At 42.0% G+C, this 17,760-nt stretch overlaps 1 protein-coding gene across 1 annotated transcript; it reads right to left on the reverse strand.

The window, feature by feature from the left end:
• Nucleotides 1-10,328: 10,328 nt before the first annotated feature.
• Nucleotides 10,329-11,360, reverse strand: LOC147992806 (uncharacterized). Its single transcript, XM_087539146.1, has one exon. The coding sequence runs from the start codon at nucleotides 11,358-11,360 to the stop codon at nucleotides 10,329-10,331; it is 1,032 nt and encodes a 343-aa protein (XP_087395272.1).
• Nucleotides 11,361-17,760: the final 6,400 nt, after the last annotated feature.

Here is a 17,760-nt window from a genome sequence, read left to right on the forward strand (position 1 = left end):
ATGATTGCGACAATGGTGATGCTTAAATAGGGATCTAGCTAGCTAGCTTATGAATGAGGTGAGCAATGATGGAGAGGGAATGATTGTCGTGTTAACGTATGAGATCGCGGTTCCAACGGTCGTATAGGTGCACATGGCTGCAACCTCCACAGATTGACTTGAGCCTTCTAATCATCCAACGCGGGTCATAACGGCCGAGCTCTACTACCTCGTTTCTTAATATAAATACATTCGAAATGATAGGTTAACTGAACAACCGATTTGACATTCTTCCATTTGTTCTAGTTAGTGCTGGATGTGACGTTAGCCACCAACTAGTTAAAAGTTCTAATCAGTCTCTAACTGCAAGCCCAACTACCTCCAATTCTTGAAGCGCGTGATTCACCTCTTTCATTAGTTGAGTTATGCCTATTGAATTACACTCAGATTACAGTATAAGAAGCATGATAAGGACACAAATCACCCCTAAAAAATGATAAGGACACCAAGGCATCGAATGTGTACGCAAGTACACATTAGTTTCTTATAATCATCGTCATCTGAGTCAGCCATGTGATCAATGTCAATGATACAGGACTACGGCCGCTATGTCTTCAGCACAATTTTTTAGGCGAAAGTCTTCAGAGTTTTCTTTGTGAATACCTTAATCAGGAATCTTTTATTCACTGCTGACTGATTCAACCCTTTGATCTCTCTAATTGACATACTTCGGTATCTCCTCCTTGTAAAATAACTGAAATCATCGATGAAACCTGATGCTCAAACCCATGGAAAGATTCTTTAAGCAAGAGGGTGGCCCGATCTTCACATCGTAGGATCAAATCAGGGAGTATAACTAGCTGCAAGAAGCCGGGATAACTATCTTTAACCTATCAAGGTTGATATGACCCGTAGGTTGGGAAAGGCTGAGCGAAGTTGTAAGAACTTCAACCCGCAGTCCGAATAATCACGGAACCCCAAATCTGGACTAACAAACACAAAATAGCCAGAACCTAGAGCAAGAATTAACGGATACCAAAGGCTCCTTCTCGCGAATCCGTATGAACTCACAAGATCAAATGTAGTAAGGATCTCTCGGATCTCTAGCAGTCTTGCTCCATAAGCTTGTGGCTGGAAGGCTTGACAAAATGCGCCTAAAAGGATGGCGGTGATGGGGTTTTATAACCTGGCGGTGATGGGGTTTTATAACCTAGGACAACCCTCCTTAATTAGATAGGTGTGAAAAGAGTCAAAAAATGAACAACTTTGCATGGCTTTCTAAGGAGAATAAGCAGTCAACTTGGAGAGTTACTGTAAAATTTCTCGGATCCTTGCCCAACATTGACAGCCTGGACACCTTCCAACAAAATGGTCATAACTTCCGATGCACAACTCCAAGTGATGAAAAAATAATGGGTGGGAAAGTAAATTTGAAGTAGCTTCTATTTTTGTTGACGAAAAAAAAATAGTGGCCACTGGGACTCAAACCACCAAACTTGAGCTAGGTAGCAGGCCACGGTAGCCACCTAACTGAACGAAATTTGATGTAAACAATGGATAACAAGGCTTTATGTATTGTAGGCCCTGAATTTGTGAGGTTTAAATGTGCTGCAATCAGTGGGGCCCATTTTGCACTTGTTAACTTTTTCTAGAAATTTAAGAAAATTATGTAAATTATACTCGGAACAACCAAAATAAAGTTCAAATATTCATGTGTTATAAATATATACATATAAATAAGAGAACATACTTAAAAATGATCATATATTTTTAAATATTTAATTATTTTCTTAGAATTATTAAGATAAATAAGTAGTATTAACTAATCGATTTTTTGTTAATTAAAATATTAAAAATAATTTTAAAATAATTTTTTTTACTTTTTATAATACAAAATTTTCAATTATTGTACACACATTTTTATAATTCATAAGTCTGTTGTTTAACATATATTTATAATCAAAATATTCATACTGTCAAAATTAATTTTGTATGAATATTCACTTATGGATCATATTATATTAATCAAAATTATGAACAAAAAATTTACTAAATATTTATTAATATTGACTTGTGTATAATTTTTACTCATCGCCTGTATTCATAATTTTCATATAAATTTCACTTGTGCATAATTTTCATTGGTGGCTTATATTCATAATTTCATATAATTGAAATATAGGTCACGAGTGTATAATTTTTTGTATTTACTAAACATTTTTAAATATACTCTACAGGTGCATACTCTAAATGTTTGTATTTACTAAACATGTCAATACACACATGGTTTATATATAACATATTTTTATAAGTAAAAATGAAGATTTTTGAAAATTACATGAGTAATTTTTATGTAAGTTAATTTTTGTATGTATATTATTTATAACACACAAATATTCGAACCTAACTTTTATACAGTGATTATAATTTACATATTTTTACAAATTTCTACCAAAGGAAAAAACTAAAATTTATAAAATGGGCCGCACTGATTGCAGCCCAATTATGCTGCATGAGCATGTTCATTTACAAATGAGGTTGTGGTGGCCATTGAAACGGCAGCTCCATGCCGCTACGATACCATTCTTTGAGATATTATTCATTGATGTGAAGGTTTTCAAGCACTAATGGTCATTCATGAGAAGCACGAGTACAAAGGTGAAGCTCATTCTTTCGCGAAAGCTCGATTTAGTCTGTATCTTTATGAACATTATGACTTAATAAAGGTTTATAGACCCTCAAAAAAATGCTTTTGTACCAACAGATGGGTCCCACTGGTCATAGAGACGTTAATGCAAACCATCATGTTCGGCCGCTGCATGCTGGCCAATGCCACATGTGCACGCCAAACAAAATATACTACCATGTCATCATATTTTACGTCTACGCGTCCCATTAGCATTGTATTTGCATCAGCATGCCAAGTTTAGTAACGTCAAGCGAAATGTGGTGCCAGTACGTCTATATAGGATTTGCATCATATTTGCATGCGCATGCAAGCTTAGAATGCCAAGCAAAATATGGTGCCACGTCATCACATTTTACGTCTATGGACTGGACTAGCACCATATTTGCACGCGCTTGCCAAGTTTTGGAACTAACATCATATTTGCATGCACATGCCAAGTTTTGAAATTATTTATCTTTAGTTTGCAACTGCAAGCACTAAAGTGAACATCTGCCAAGTTCCAGCATTAGCAGTGTAATTACCTTTTTTAAAGGACCCCGATAATGCCTGAACGTTTAGAATTTGACCATGGCAAATTGGACATTTTCGATGGCAATTTTATTGACGCAAGATGACAATTTTAGTTGGCAACCATGACGTTGCTTTTCCGTGCTAGCCATATGAATGTTTGTTTATCTTTAGTATGGTCTATGGCTAGCACGGAACGACGCTAGAGATGGCAAGAAGATCGATCCGCCACATGAAATCATGGCCAAGGTAGTGTCTCATTTGAGTGAATGGAGGGCTGTTCATGCTGGAACAAGCAGCGGTGGCAACCTCCGGAGGAAGGATGGATTAAAGCTAACTCAGATGGAGCAGTCTCAGAGACAGGAGGAAAGGGAGGAGCAGGAGCTGTACTTAGGGACCACAATGGGGCATTCCGGGCTGGACTATGTCACCATTTTGTTGGCATTGTGGATCCTGATATGCTGGAGATCTTGGCCTGTAGGCGCGCCCTACAAGTGGCTCAGGAAATCAATACGGAGAAGATACACGTCGAGCTAGACTCTCAAAGGGTGGTACAGATGTTAAATCATCCACGGAAGGAGATGTCAACCGCTGGACCACTCATACAGGAGATCAAGACGATGCTTCAGTCTTTCACTAGGTTTAAGGTTACTTGGGTCCGTCGTTCTGCTAATGTTGCCGCGCACAGATTAGCTAAAGTAGGTGTTGGAGATGAACTATGTAAGGTTTCGTTGGGGTTACCCAGACTTTGTGCTTGATGTAATGTCGGATGACATTCCGAGTGCAATTGGTTAAATAAAAGCGGCAACATTGATCCTCAAAAAAAAAAAGTTGGCAACCTGACAACTCCATGCTCAGTATATTTTCGCTAGAAAATTATCGTGCTTGTCAACTAAACTTGCCATTCTCGCGTCACTAGAATTTCCATAAAAAACGTTCAACTTGCCGTGGTCAAATCTCGAACGTCCAGGATTTATCATTTTGCGTTTTAAATGCCATGGTCTTGTGTTCGATTCCAACTTCTTAACCGAGTCTGTATCTTACCCCGCTTGGAATTAGTATCCCCCAAACTGGTTTATCATGATTCTGGGTGTGGCATCAATGCCGACGCTAAGAGCGCCATCCTCCACATCGACAAACCGGAGCCCATTAACGGTGACCACAGGACGGCGCTGACAATGAGAGAATTTCTTATTTAACACTGTCTTAAATTTTCTTGCTCTATTTGACACTGAAAAACTTTTTCTTCCTTATATAACAGAAAGTTTAAATTTTGTTCCTTTTGTGACACTTTCATCAATTTTGACTACTAATGGTGTTAAATGGCACCTAAAAAGACGACTTTACCCCTGATGCAATTTGTGACAAAAATTATTCAAACGACCAAAGAAGCCGTTATTTACATGGTCGAGGAAGCTGGCGGACAAAAACAGAGCCGTTTTTACCCCTGATGCACACGTACACGTGAAACTGGCTTGTACTAGAACCGGATCCATCACTCCATCAGGTCGATAGTCTCGCTAGAGAGCAAGCTTAGCCAGCCCAGGCCACATGAGCATATGCAAAGTTTACGACGTTGCTTATGTTTGCTATTGATACAGGGATCAGTCAAACTGCTTGCTAGTCTGCTTCTTTGAGCTAACTTTGCATGCACACAATTTCCGATGACTTGATCTAGAGTTTTAGAAACCACCATGCCCGTCCTCCATCCTGCCGGTTCCGGTCCTTCTGTACGTGGCAACTATAAGGTTCCGGCCACTATTGGCACTGTACATGGGACCGGGCTAATTAGGCCAACCAAGCTTAATTATGGCTCTCGAAACGTGACGCCATGCAGCTTAGTGGTCGAGTAAACAAAACAAAGTTGCCAACATAATTTAAGCTGGATGTTAGTTATCGCGTGTGCAGTCAGGCCGTCACTGCAGTGCATTTCTTCTTGTTAATTAGCCGTTCAAAAACAAGTCAACCAACCTACATACTGGTGTCTTGCAAAGATGCAGAGGCGCCTGCACGGACCAAGCGACATCAGTCCATAAGGGCAGGAGATGATCGACCTCAAAAGGTATGCTCTACACTCGTAGAAAAAAAAGGGTTTCTCTATTGTCCTATAGTACCTCAGCATCTGCACGTATATTGTTTCTCCGTGGACCTGAAATACCTGACGGTGTCATGGCGCACTGAAACTTCATTGTTCATGTAACCACCAAAAATATTGTTGCCTTTTTATTCCTGTGAATAATGCACTAGGGGTAAAATCGTCTTTTCACATGTCAATTAACAACGTTAGTACTCAAAATGGATGAAAGTATCATAAAGGGAACAAAATTTAGATTTGGTGTTATATAAGGAAGGAAAAGTTTTCCAGTGTTAAATAGGGAAACAACATTTAAAATAGTGTTAAATAAGGAATTCTTTCGCTGACAATTGTCATCCACGACGACCACCCTTCACTTCCAGCCGTCGACGCAATGTTCAGCGAGCACAACAAGAATCAAAACCCACGCCGGTGGCGTTAGAGAAAAACGAGGTCACCACGCCCTTCTACTTCCAGTACTCAACGTGGGACCCAACTGACGGTGGCCGCTACGAGTTGCTGGAGATGTACGTGCCCCTGCTGCGCCTGGATCCCGACGAGGAGGACGCCCTGCGGACCGCGGCGGCACTCTGCTCGTCGTCTCTCTACCACTCACTGAAATTCAGGAGCTTCACTAGCCACTACAGGAAATCCATCTGTGCGCGTGCTTAAGCTTTCCCCGAGTTCCGAAGCACAGGTTGTCCGGCTACAGCCCTCGGCAACTGCTGGGATTCAGCAGAGATGTGTCGTTGATGAAATCCAGACAACTAATAATCGTTAAATAAAACAAACTCAAAGTTAAGAATAAAAATCTTATGAATACCGCTTAAGAATAAAATGTTTGTGTAGTATCTTTGTTGATGAGTCATTCTTACCAAAGATAACTTTATTAAGCAGAATTGGCATGGAAGTGCACAGTGTGTTTTTGTCATCATGACGAAACAATAAAGCATTTGTTCTTCCAATGTCATGCAAGTAGCTTTTGGCCTGTATCCTCCATATAGTGTTGCTAATATATTTGGTAACTGGTTACATGTGATTGATAACATATTCTCGGGGTGAGAGCGCTCGCTGTTAATTATTTGGTCGATATGGCTATCCAGAAATGATAAGGTTTTTAACGATAAGATAACTTCTCTTTTTTGAGTTATGTACAGGTGTACCAATACGCTTTGTTTATGGATATCTCTACAATGTGTGGAGTATTAAGATCTGTTTATGGAGCTATATACAGGTTGGAGAACACGGCGAGGGATACTTTTTTCCAACGTGAATGACATCATGATCTCAGGATTGGCCCTCCTCCGGCTTAGGCATTCTACATCCATTACTAGCACTTGTATTTTGCCGTTTTTATTTTTGTGCTTAAACTTGGTTTGTTTGTGTGCATTTTAGTTATGCAGAGGCCAGGTGTAATGCTTAAATATTTAAAGTAATAAAGCGCCCTTTATCAAAAATTCGGAGGGAGCATTGCTTCTTTAATCATGGAATTTTGGGGGTATAACTGCTAGTCGTTCCATTATGACATATACTGGCTTTGTTCCTTCTCGCGGTAGTTACCTCCTGAATCCTTGTCGTGGTAGTTATCCCTTGATTCTGTAGATTGGTTTATCGAGTATAACTTATTTTTCATGGGCTTTGAGGTGCCCGCAAGAAGTATTTTGAGCATGTAGAAATTCGAAATAATGAAGTTGAGTTACTTGAGTATTATTATCATATGCCAGCGAGTGATATCACAACGCCTTAGGGCATGTACAATGGTGCTATCTTAGGAGTGCCACGTAGGATAAATGATGAGTTGGAGGAGAGAGAACTCATAAAAAAAGGCTTGTCTTCTCTTATTTAAGAGAAGACAAGAGATGATCTCTTAGCATAATATGTCTCACCACGTTTTTAGGAATAACTAGTTATTGAAGATAAGACTAAGAGATGACCCATTGTAGACATCTTTTTCTGTCCTCTCTAAATAACATGCAAGGCTTAAGATAAGACTATCTTATCAACCATCGTACATGCCCTAAGATAGTCTTATCTTAAGTTTTGCATGTAATTTAGAGATGACAAAAAAGATGTTTACAATGGGTTATTTTTTAGCCTTATCTTCAATAACTAGCTATTCCTAAAAATGTGGTGAGACATATAGTGTTAAGAGATCATCTCTTGTTTTCTCTTAAATAAGAGAAGACAAGCATTTTCTTACGAGTTCTCTCTCCTCCACCTCATCATTTATTATACGTGTCACTTCTAAGATAGCACCATTGTATATGCCCTTATCAAACCAGTATGCACAAGGTGCGAACTTGTTGAGCTGGAGAGGTCGGAGTTCTATTTGTAGTTGAGATGGAAAGAGTGGAGAACTTGGCATAGCATTCCCTTCAATATGCCATGTCTTGCTGAGCCCTATATTTTGACCAGGAAACCGTAGAACAATGGTTCTATGGTATTTATATTAATAAAATTATATACAAGCAATCCAATTACATCTCATCAATCACCCAATACCAGTTTTGTGAAACATGAAGGAAATTATAAGTTCTGTAAGACCCAGGAGCTAATCTTGGCCGCTTTTGTTTGCTTTGCTTTGATCTGTGCTGCCCATAGACCTTGAAGGTAGAATTTCCAACCCTGAATATGAGGCACTGCTGATCGAAAGATCTTATCATTTCTGATGAACCATATGCTCCAACAACCCATCAAGATAATATCCAGTGCAATATCTGAAGGGAGTTGCTCCATGGCAAGTTGAAAGTCATCAAAGACAGATATGCCTCTAGATTTGTGGGGGATGATGGAATCCCAGCATTGAAGAGCAAAAGGGCAACTCCAGAATAAGTGGAGTAGGGTCTCCTCCGTGATATCTGAGCAGAGAGCACAGTTATAGCTGGTGAGATGCATGGATTTTCTGTTGAGGAGGTTCCTTGTGTTGATCCTGTCATGAAGGAGTAGCCAAATAAAAATCTTATGCCTCAGTCTGCAATTTGTCTGCCAAATCTGTCTAAAGAGCGGGTGCACTAAACTTGGTCCACACATATGGTGATACATCTTGATGGAAGAGTATCCTTTGGAGGCTCCCAGTACTTGCCATTCATCTGGATTATTGGATTGTGGTCTGTGCTGCAGGTGTTATAGTAGCAAAGTATACTGTTGAAATGCTTGTTCAGACATAGGAGTGTGAAATAGATCAGACAGGTCAGGTTCTTCCATAGCAGTCTTCAGAGATACATGTTCATTCCTTGTATAAGAGTGTAGTTCAGGGAATTTGAGTCTAAGTGGTTGCTCCCACCAGTTATCAGACCATAGCAAAGTGGTGTCACCAGAATGGGCTTTGCAAACTGCAAATTGTTTGTAGGTTGGCAGCAACTTGAGAATGACTTTCCACCAGAAAGAACCTACTAATCTTTCACCAGGCAAGGACGTAGCATAGTAAGTCTCCCAGATGATCTTGATCCATGGAGTATCAACTCTGTTAAGGAATTTATGTAGCTGTTTCATCAGAAGGGCCTGGTTATGTATGTCAAAATCCAAGATCCCTAGACCTCCATTGACCCTAGGTTGACAAGCAGTGTCCCATGCTATGAGAGCAGCACCTCTCTCCAATGAGCCATATTTCCTCCAAAAGCAGTTCTTCAGATAAATGTTCAGTTGTTTAACCACTGTCTTTGGTATCCTTAACGAGCATATGAAGAAAGTTGGCAAGCTGGTGAAGACAGACTTAATGAGAGTTAACTTGTCTCCAGTGGAAAGTAAAGTAGCACAACCAAGCAATCTATTCTCCACTCTCGTTAGAAGAGGTAAGTAATCTTCCACCCTAGGTTTGTGCAAGCTGAGAGGTAAACCTAAATATGTGTGAGGAAGAGATCCAATCTGACAGCCAAAGATAGATGACAGATGATGCATCTGCTCAACAGAAGTGTTGATTGGAATCATAATAGACTTATTGTAGTTGACTTTCAGCCCAGTGTAAGCAGCAAAATATAGGAGCAGATTCTTAATGTGCATCAGTTGGGAGGCCTCAGGTTTGACCACTAAAATGGTATCATCATCATATTGGATGATAGGAAAATCAGGGCTTGATTGATGTACCAGAGGGGGTTGGATCATTGAGTTATGCATTGCCTCATTCATCATAGATTGTAGAATGTCAGCAGCTAGTACAAAAATGAGAGGGGAAAGTGGATCCCCTTGTCTGACTCCACATTTGCATAGAAACTGTTTTCCAGGTACCCCATTGAGAAGAACAGAGGAAAAACCAGTGCCATAAATCATTTTGATCCAATTAAGCCACCTATTTCCAAATCCTTTGGCTTGCAGAATCTCAATAATAGTATCATGATTGAGCAGATCAAAGGCCTTTTCAAAATCTAATTTCAGGAGAATGACATCTGCATCTGATTGGTGGCATTGATGAATGTATTCATAAGACCAAGCTAAACAATCTTGAATGCATCTGTTGGATAGAAACCCATATTGGTTTGGATGGATGAGCTTGAGTATCTTACTCTGTAGTCTGTTGGCCAGAAGCTTGGTTAAGATCTTTAGGGTGCAGTTTAAAAGGGAGATGGGTCTAAAGTCATTAGGCGGCACATCATCATCTCTCTTGGGGATTAGAGTAATGAAAGAATAGTTGATACTCTGCAAATTTACAGTACCCTGGTGGAAGTCCTCAATAAGATTATAAAAATCAGGAGCCACAATGTCCCAGCAAGATTTGAGAAAAGCTGCATTAAAACCATCTGGTCCAGGGGCCTTATCAGTAGGCATCTTCTTTATGACATCATCAATTTCTTGCTTAGTAAATGGGAGTTCCAGGTCTGATAAATCATCATGTTGTAATAGAAAATGCTGAAGCATGAGAGGATTTTCAGTTCTTGAGGCAGACCCTAGTCTCTGTTTAAAAGCTCTGTAAAGGATAGCAGCTTTAACTTGGTGGTTAGTATGTTCTTGGTCATCCTCATCCCTTAACACAGCAATATGATTAAATCTGTGCTTGATAGTGGCTTTAGCTTGAAAGTACTTGGTGTTTGCCTCCCCCATTTTAATGTTTCTGATAGTGGCTCTCTGTTTCCAATAAATTCTCTGCTACTCATTAATAAGGCTCAAATGCTCAATCAGAATCCTTCTGCCATTAGCCTCCTCTGTAGATAGATCCCTGAATTCCTCAATAACATCATAAAAAAGGATCATGTAGTTGATGTTCTGAATAATAAGCTTGTGGTTTGAGATAGTTTTGGCCCAATTCTTTAAACCTTTCCTCAGTCTTTTGAATTTAGCAGCAATTCTTTTGGCACTATCCTCTTCATGTACCTCTTGCTCCCAGATGTTCCTAACCACATCTTTGAACTGGGGGTGCTTCAGCCAGAAGTTCTCAAATCTGAAAACCTGTGCTTTAGGGATACAAGTACCCACTTGAATAACAATGGGAAGGTGATCAGAGGTAGTTTTGGCAAGAGGGATGGCTTGAGTGGAAGGAAACATGAGGGTCCAAGCTTCTGAAGTGAAACACCAATCCAGTTTCTCCAAAAGAGGAGCATCTTGCATATTGCTCCAAGTCAACTTTCTGCCTTTCAGTGGAATTTCAACAAGTGCTTGGTTATTGATAGCTTCATTAAATAAGAACATATCATTCAGGTTGCCTCCCTCTCTATTTCTGTTATGAGGATATCTAATGTAATTAAAATCACCAAGTACCAGCCAATTGACATCATCCCCCACCTGAAAGTTTTTAAACCAATCAAGGAAAACAAGTCTTGCATCTTGCTGACAAGGGCCATAGATGTTGGTGAGCTTCCACACAGTCCCAGACAGCTTGCATGTAAACTTAATGGTCAAAGAGAAGTCATTGTGATGCTCCAACTGCCCAGTAAAAAGATTGTCATTCCAGGCAATCAACAATCCCCCAGAAGCACCAATGGATGGAAGAAATTCAAATTTGGAGATGTTCTTAGGACAGAATTTTCGAATATATGAAGTGTCAAATAACTCTCTCTTGGTTTCCTGGAGACATAGGATGGAGCAATTGGATTCAGCAATCTTATTAGATAGAGCATCCCATTTCTTTGGGTCATTGATACCCCTAATGTTCCAGTTCAGGATGTTCCAATTTCTCTTCATGAGGGGAATAGAAAACTGGTAGAAGATTAGTGGGAGGCTGGGATGTGGGGTGAGAGAGACAGATCATACATATCAGATCAACCAGGATAAACAGGAGAGAGAAGAAAACAGCAATCCATACAGTCATAATATACTGGAATCTCATATAAAGAGTCTGATTCCTAGAAACCATAGAGGGAAAGGCCTAGATATACATCACAGACACAAATGTCCTCATATCTCCAAAAGTGCAGGTACAAACACTGACTAAACTAACCAAACATAGCTACTGTCCACTCTTTCCACTAAAGGTCCCTTCCTTGCTCTTGATGGCCCCCTCTTTGGACTTGGTGATCCCCTCTTTGGACTTGCTGCCCCCCTCCTTTGCCTTGGCAGCAACCTTGGGTTTCTTGATCTTAGTGCAGAGCTTCTCTTCTGAAGTATCTTGTGCATTGACCTTGCAATAAGCAGTGTTTAGATTTTTAATAACCTTTGCAGGTAATGGAGGTGGGAAAGAGTGGCAAGCTAAACAATCTTTATCCATGCAAACAGATTTCTTATAACCCTTATTTAGCTTTTGGAGACGACAACTCCTCCTTACCTCTGTCTCCACTAGGGGCCCCTTGTCCTTCCTCTTCCTGTTATGATGAATAGCAGAGGTGGAAGATGAGGTGATATCTTGGGAGCCACACAACACACCAGGTGTATTCTCCTGGTCCTGAGAAATTGCCAAGATACCAGAAAGATTAGAGCTGTCAGGACATGAATCTGGCAAGGCAAATGGAAGACAGAGCTCTTCATTTTTGTTTTGAGAGATAATGTCCCAAACTTTAGAAGTAATGAACTGCTTGGCCCAATCAAACTTCTCAGGTGAAAGGAAAGTAACAGACAGGAAATTAACCCAGTCAACTGGTACCTGAATGATCTCCTTACTGATATCTTTAGGTGCAAAATCTTTGGACCAAATATGAGCTCCTTCCTTGCCAAGGTACTTTTCCTCAGTACCAATAACAAATTCTTGGATAGTGGGAGTGGGCAGCCCTGTCCCTAAGATAATCATGTGATCAGACTTAAACATAGGGATGGGAAAACCAGGTGGAGCAGTGTCATCAGAAGAAGAGGATTCACCTTGCCCTTCAGCATAAGTCATGGGGTCTACTGTCTGAGTAATCACAAGTTCAAGATTGTCATTCTGTTGATTGGTAACCGGGAGGTGAGATTGCATATCTGAATAAAAGCCCTCCTTGTTGATAATAGGATCAACTGGGCCTTGAATCACAGGTAGGGTGTTCTCCAACTGAGCAGCTTCCACAGTAAAAGATTCAATTTGAGGCTTAACCAGTTCAGAGTTGTCAACCTCAGGAAATAGATTGGGTCCGGGAGGCAGAGAACTTTCAAAATGCATGGGGTCCATCATATGGGCGTTGAGATCCATAGACTGATTATTCAGGATGGCTAGGAGATGCAGATCTTCTTGTGGTGGCACAACCTGGTTCATCACATCAAGAGCAACCACATTGGGAGGAGCCTGGGCCATGATGGGCCCAACAGGTTCCTCAGGCCCAAACTGTCCAATGTCCGCATTCAAATCAGGTAGCAGAGGGACAAGAGGCGCCAAAGGCCCAATAGCTGAATTAGCAGTTTCAGCACCGATATTTGGTGGCACATCAGAGACAGTGACATTACTGTTGGCCTGCTGTTGCTCCTCATGAGGGTGGACATGATCTTCTTCCATGGGCTCCATCAGATCATGCAAGTGTAGGAACTCTCCATCATGTAACTCCTGGTCAACAAGTTCTTGCTCTGCTGGCATGGCCCAGTGGCCCCAACCAGGTAACTCTGCCAATCCTCCTCATCTTCAACCTGAATTCCTAACTGAAGATTCAGGATCGGGTTTTAAACTTGTGCTTGAACTGCATCTTGCTCATGGAATTGCAGTGGCCCCAGAAAGTGATTGCGCTGGTTCTGATGGAAATGAGCTAGAGCAGGGACCGGGTGAGGGTTACCAAATGCAGGAATCGAGTCCTCATCAGGTGCTTCTCTTCCTAATGGAGTATCCTGCAGAATCACCACAGGTACAGAAAGGGTAGCAGTATCATCCCCTTCTCCAATAGCGATGCTTGAAGGGATATCTCGCAGTTCTTCCACCTTTATCTTGACCATAAGATTCGCTCTAGTACTTCTATTCCTATCCCACATCACAAACTTGCCAAACTTACTGATAGCATTGCTAATCTCATGAATGCTGCGACGGTCCAAAGGGAATCCACACAATAGAATCCACACCTCTCTACTAAGATTCAGTTTGCGCCAGTTAAGACCTTGATTGTGTTTCTCAAAAATGACATGCACATCTGTGAAGGGATGCGGACTGCTGTTGACTAGCTCATCCCGATCAAACACACTATCGAGCTTGACATAGGCTTGACCAAATGGGCAGGGCGATATCTCAGAAAACCCCAGGTGCTTAACATCAGTAAGAAACTCAGAGAGTACCTCGCGAACAGTAGCAAACTGGACCGACAGGTTGGGCATCGGCACGATGGAAGCAATGGCCCATTGTTCATGCATCGCCGGGACCGCTCCAGTCAGGATACGAATGCGCACCGGCCGTCCCGCAACGTCGACGCGATGATGCCCAGCAGGGATGAAGGGGGTAGGGTCGAATGGGAAGGCAGCCATGGATTGCGTGGATGAGGGAGGAGAATGTTGGATTGCAAGGCGGAGAGAAGGGGAAAGAGCACTGTCTAGGATGGTCGCAGCTCTCAATCTTTGGGCGATGGAGCATGCCTATGTAGGGAGCACAAGCACTCTTATCATTCACAAGATATGCTTATTATCTCTCCTCCATCGTAAGCTTCATTTTCCATTCATTTTCACCAAAAATTCGTTAGAGTTTCTAGCGGGGAGGCGCCTCACTGGTGAGTGGTGACCCCTGGGTCTGAGTGAGTAGACCTTTTTTGTCCCTTGTGGAACAGCCCCGAGTAAAGCTACAGATGTGCGCCATTTTGGCGCCGTGATGAAAAAGTCGATCGCCGCTTTAAATGATATTACCGGGATAGTACTCTTTCAACGTGTTTGGTTCGGGGGAATTAGAGATGGGGAATGGGAGTTGAGAGGTGAGGAGATTAAAAGTCCACTGTTTGATTAGAGGGAGTGGGAGTTTAAGTGGGAAGGGGAATAGGAGTTGGAGAAGCCAATTCCCATCGATTTCATCCCAGGGGTACCCTGTTAATTCGTGAGCAGAGTTTTATCCCACGCCAATTCTCATCATACATCAAACAAGGGAATGGGAGTAAAAATCTACTTCCCATGCCTAATCCCTTCATAAACACCCTTGTGCAACCTTCCATTCCCCTGCTTGAGTGTTTACCAAACAGGCTGTTTGTACACGCGAGTGCGGATTTTTGGAGGCCGAGCTCCAGTGAGCTCGGTATTTTGAAAAAAATCAAAAAGCGTATTTAAAAGTTTCAAAAAATTCTGAAAAAAATATTGAAAACTTATATGTATTCCGCAAGAACGTGTTAAATTTCGTCGAAAAATGTTGTGATTTGTAGACTGTACAAAAATAATAAATTTCTGGCCCAATAACAAAAAAAGCCCATTAGAAAATGTGTATTTTGTCTTTTTCCTGTACGCCATATGTAAACATATAATACTGTGAAATTTTGCATATACATAGTATACATGTGCATGTGTGTTCAAAAAATAAATTTGGAATTTTTCACGCACCAAAAAAATAAAAATTGAAAACGAGATCACTGGAGCTCAGCCTCCGTTGGCATTTTCCGTTGTACATGCCCTCTACCACCTTCGAATCGTCCCGCTCGGACGTAGTAATTCTGTCTTTTTAGTATTAATAAACTCTTTGTTGCAGGTTGTTACACCCTTCCAGGTACAGGACACTAGGTGGCTGCTTAATGAGGATGCTTACAGGAATATGGGACTCAAGAGTTCCAAGAAAAAGTTATGATCTTCGGCTGGTTATTCTATCTTATTCGTTTGAACACTAGGAAGAACCTGCACAAGAAGACCATTCTTGACACTCGTTTTGTCTACCATGCATTTTGCTTTCTCAAATTATGTTTTAACTTGATCTAAAAAATGGGTTTTGTTTCAACTTTGAAAATTCATGCTGTTATAACATGTTGTTCTACATCATACACAAACCTCACTTTTCTATTTTCTTTAACACAGTACAATTGCAGATGGTCACATATACGTATATATACTCATCCACATAAACGCACGCACGCATACTCTATCCGTATAAACACCTCCGAGATTATAAACGGACACAACATCTTGAGATTGACAAAGTCATCAACGTCTCGTAGTCAACGTGAACAACCGCCTCCATTACAATCCGACATGCCTTTGATCCTACGGCCCACAACAATCCACACCGTGACCGGAGAAGACGAGCCCGATGGCAGGGTCTCCGGGAAGCAGCCAATCGAACCGGCAACGCTCATGATCTGCAGGGAAGGTGCCTAGGTTAAGGAAGGGTCCCGTTACAATGGCCGGAAATACTTTTTGCAGCAAGGGTCATCTTGCCACTGTAACAAGCCTCTTTTTGCAATGACGACGTTGACGGCTACAAGCTAGAGATGCTTCTCAACAAAGATCATGTTGCAATTGCAACAGCGGTCTTATTGCAATGAGGGAAACAAAGAAGAGAGATCGTACGGTGAGTATCATAGATTGGACGGCTCGCAACCTGGACGATCCAGGAGCAATCGAGTACATTAGATCTTGAAAAGTAGGGCCTACGAACAGTCATATCCCTTGAATACGGAGAGACCAAAGTTGAATGTTCTTCTGCGACATGTGTTGGCTTCGAACTTGATGAGTTCTGTGCAATTGCTACACAATCGGAAACTGAAACCGATTGTATGTCCATGTTGTTATTAGTAGGAAAGCTGAAAAGGCTAGCGCGCGCGTACGTGCACGCGCCACATTCGTCCACGGCGGCGTGGGCGTCCACTCCGCCGCGCCGGAGTCGTGGATGGTGTCTAACTCCGGCCACAAGAGGAAAGCATCCACCTACCTCCGGGAGGCGGCGGACCGGCCCGTCGCGCGGCAGCGAGGAGTCCAGCAAGACAATGGCACATTGGCATGCCTCGCGGGACAAATCGTGCGCGCCGTGGTGCCCTCGGCTTCGTCATCTGAACAAGTTGTTGAACTCGGCGACGCGGCGGTGTCCATGAACGACCGGACACGCGTACGCGCCGAGGCTAAGACCACCATCCTCCACAGCGACCAGCCGCTGTCCAAGAACGGCTGCGGCACGATGAAGCAGCCCATGGTCATCCATGACGACGACGACGACGACGACTTGTCGCTGCCAGCCGTCGACATGGGGCTCGGCGAGGGCAACGGCGGCTTCCCCTGCCCAGAACCAGAACCCGCGCAGCTGGCGTTCGAGGATAACGAGCTCACCAACCCCTTCGGATACTCGACGTGGGACCCGACCGATGGTGGCCGCTACGAGTTGCTGTCGACGTACCTGCCTCCTCCGTGCCTGGACCCCGACGAGGAGGACGCCCTGCGAGCGGCGGCGGCCCTCCGCTCGTCGTCTCTCTACCTCTCACCGGCTGACATATTCTGGGGCACCCAGGATGGGGTCTGGATGCCGTATTCATCAGAGTCTAGATGTTGAACGTAGCTTATACTGAAATGCACTAGTATGATGATGATGCACTACAATTATGCCAGGCCTATGAACTTATCTTTAGATGAAGCCAGTCTAGCTATATCTATCAGAATCTGGTACATCCGGGATTAGTGTGATTGAGAACATATATGACCGTCCCGTAATGTAAGATGTTTTTGCAAGCTATATTAGTTTGCAAAAACGTCTTATATTATGTGATGGAGGGAGTATGTATTTTGCTCAACGAATTATATCAATATTAATCAGCTGAAATTATTTTGGAAACCGTGACTGGTCTTTTAATTTTTTGCTGGCCTTGTTTGCCGAGATGCCATCTAAACTTCAGGACATCAAAGATGAGAAGATGACCACTTTCAGGCAACCTCCAAGGCTTTGCACACTTTTTTCTCATCAATTCTTGCTAGTTGTGCAAAGCCTAAAGTAATAAGTAACATATATACGAAGAAATCATGTGTGCTAGTCTAGAACATGTATTACACAGACATCAGAATTAAGAATTTAGTTACATAAGGATATTGAGACACGAGAAAGGAAGTTTTGCAGGCTGCCTTATAGCGGTCCTGCCTTCTCAATCTGATTGCTGAGACCGACCATCAGATTTCACATGGTGCATGTTTTCATAAATATAAAGTCAATTTTGCACCAGGGAATTTGGGAGCTTCACTAGCATATATGGTTACAGCTTAAATATTGAATATTATTTTTCCTGAAATATGACATCCCTAACTATTTGATAGCAGCTTC

This window comes from Triticum urartu, chromosome 1A (genome assembly GCF_056163025.1).
Source record: "Triticum urartu cultivar PI428250 chromosome 1A, HENAU_Tu73, whole genome shotgun sequence".
Taxonomy (NCBI): Eukaryota; Viridiplantae; Streptophyta; class Magnoliopsida; order Poales; family Poaceae; genus Triticum; species Triticum urartu.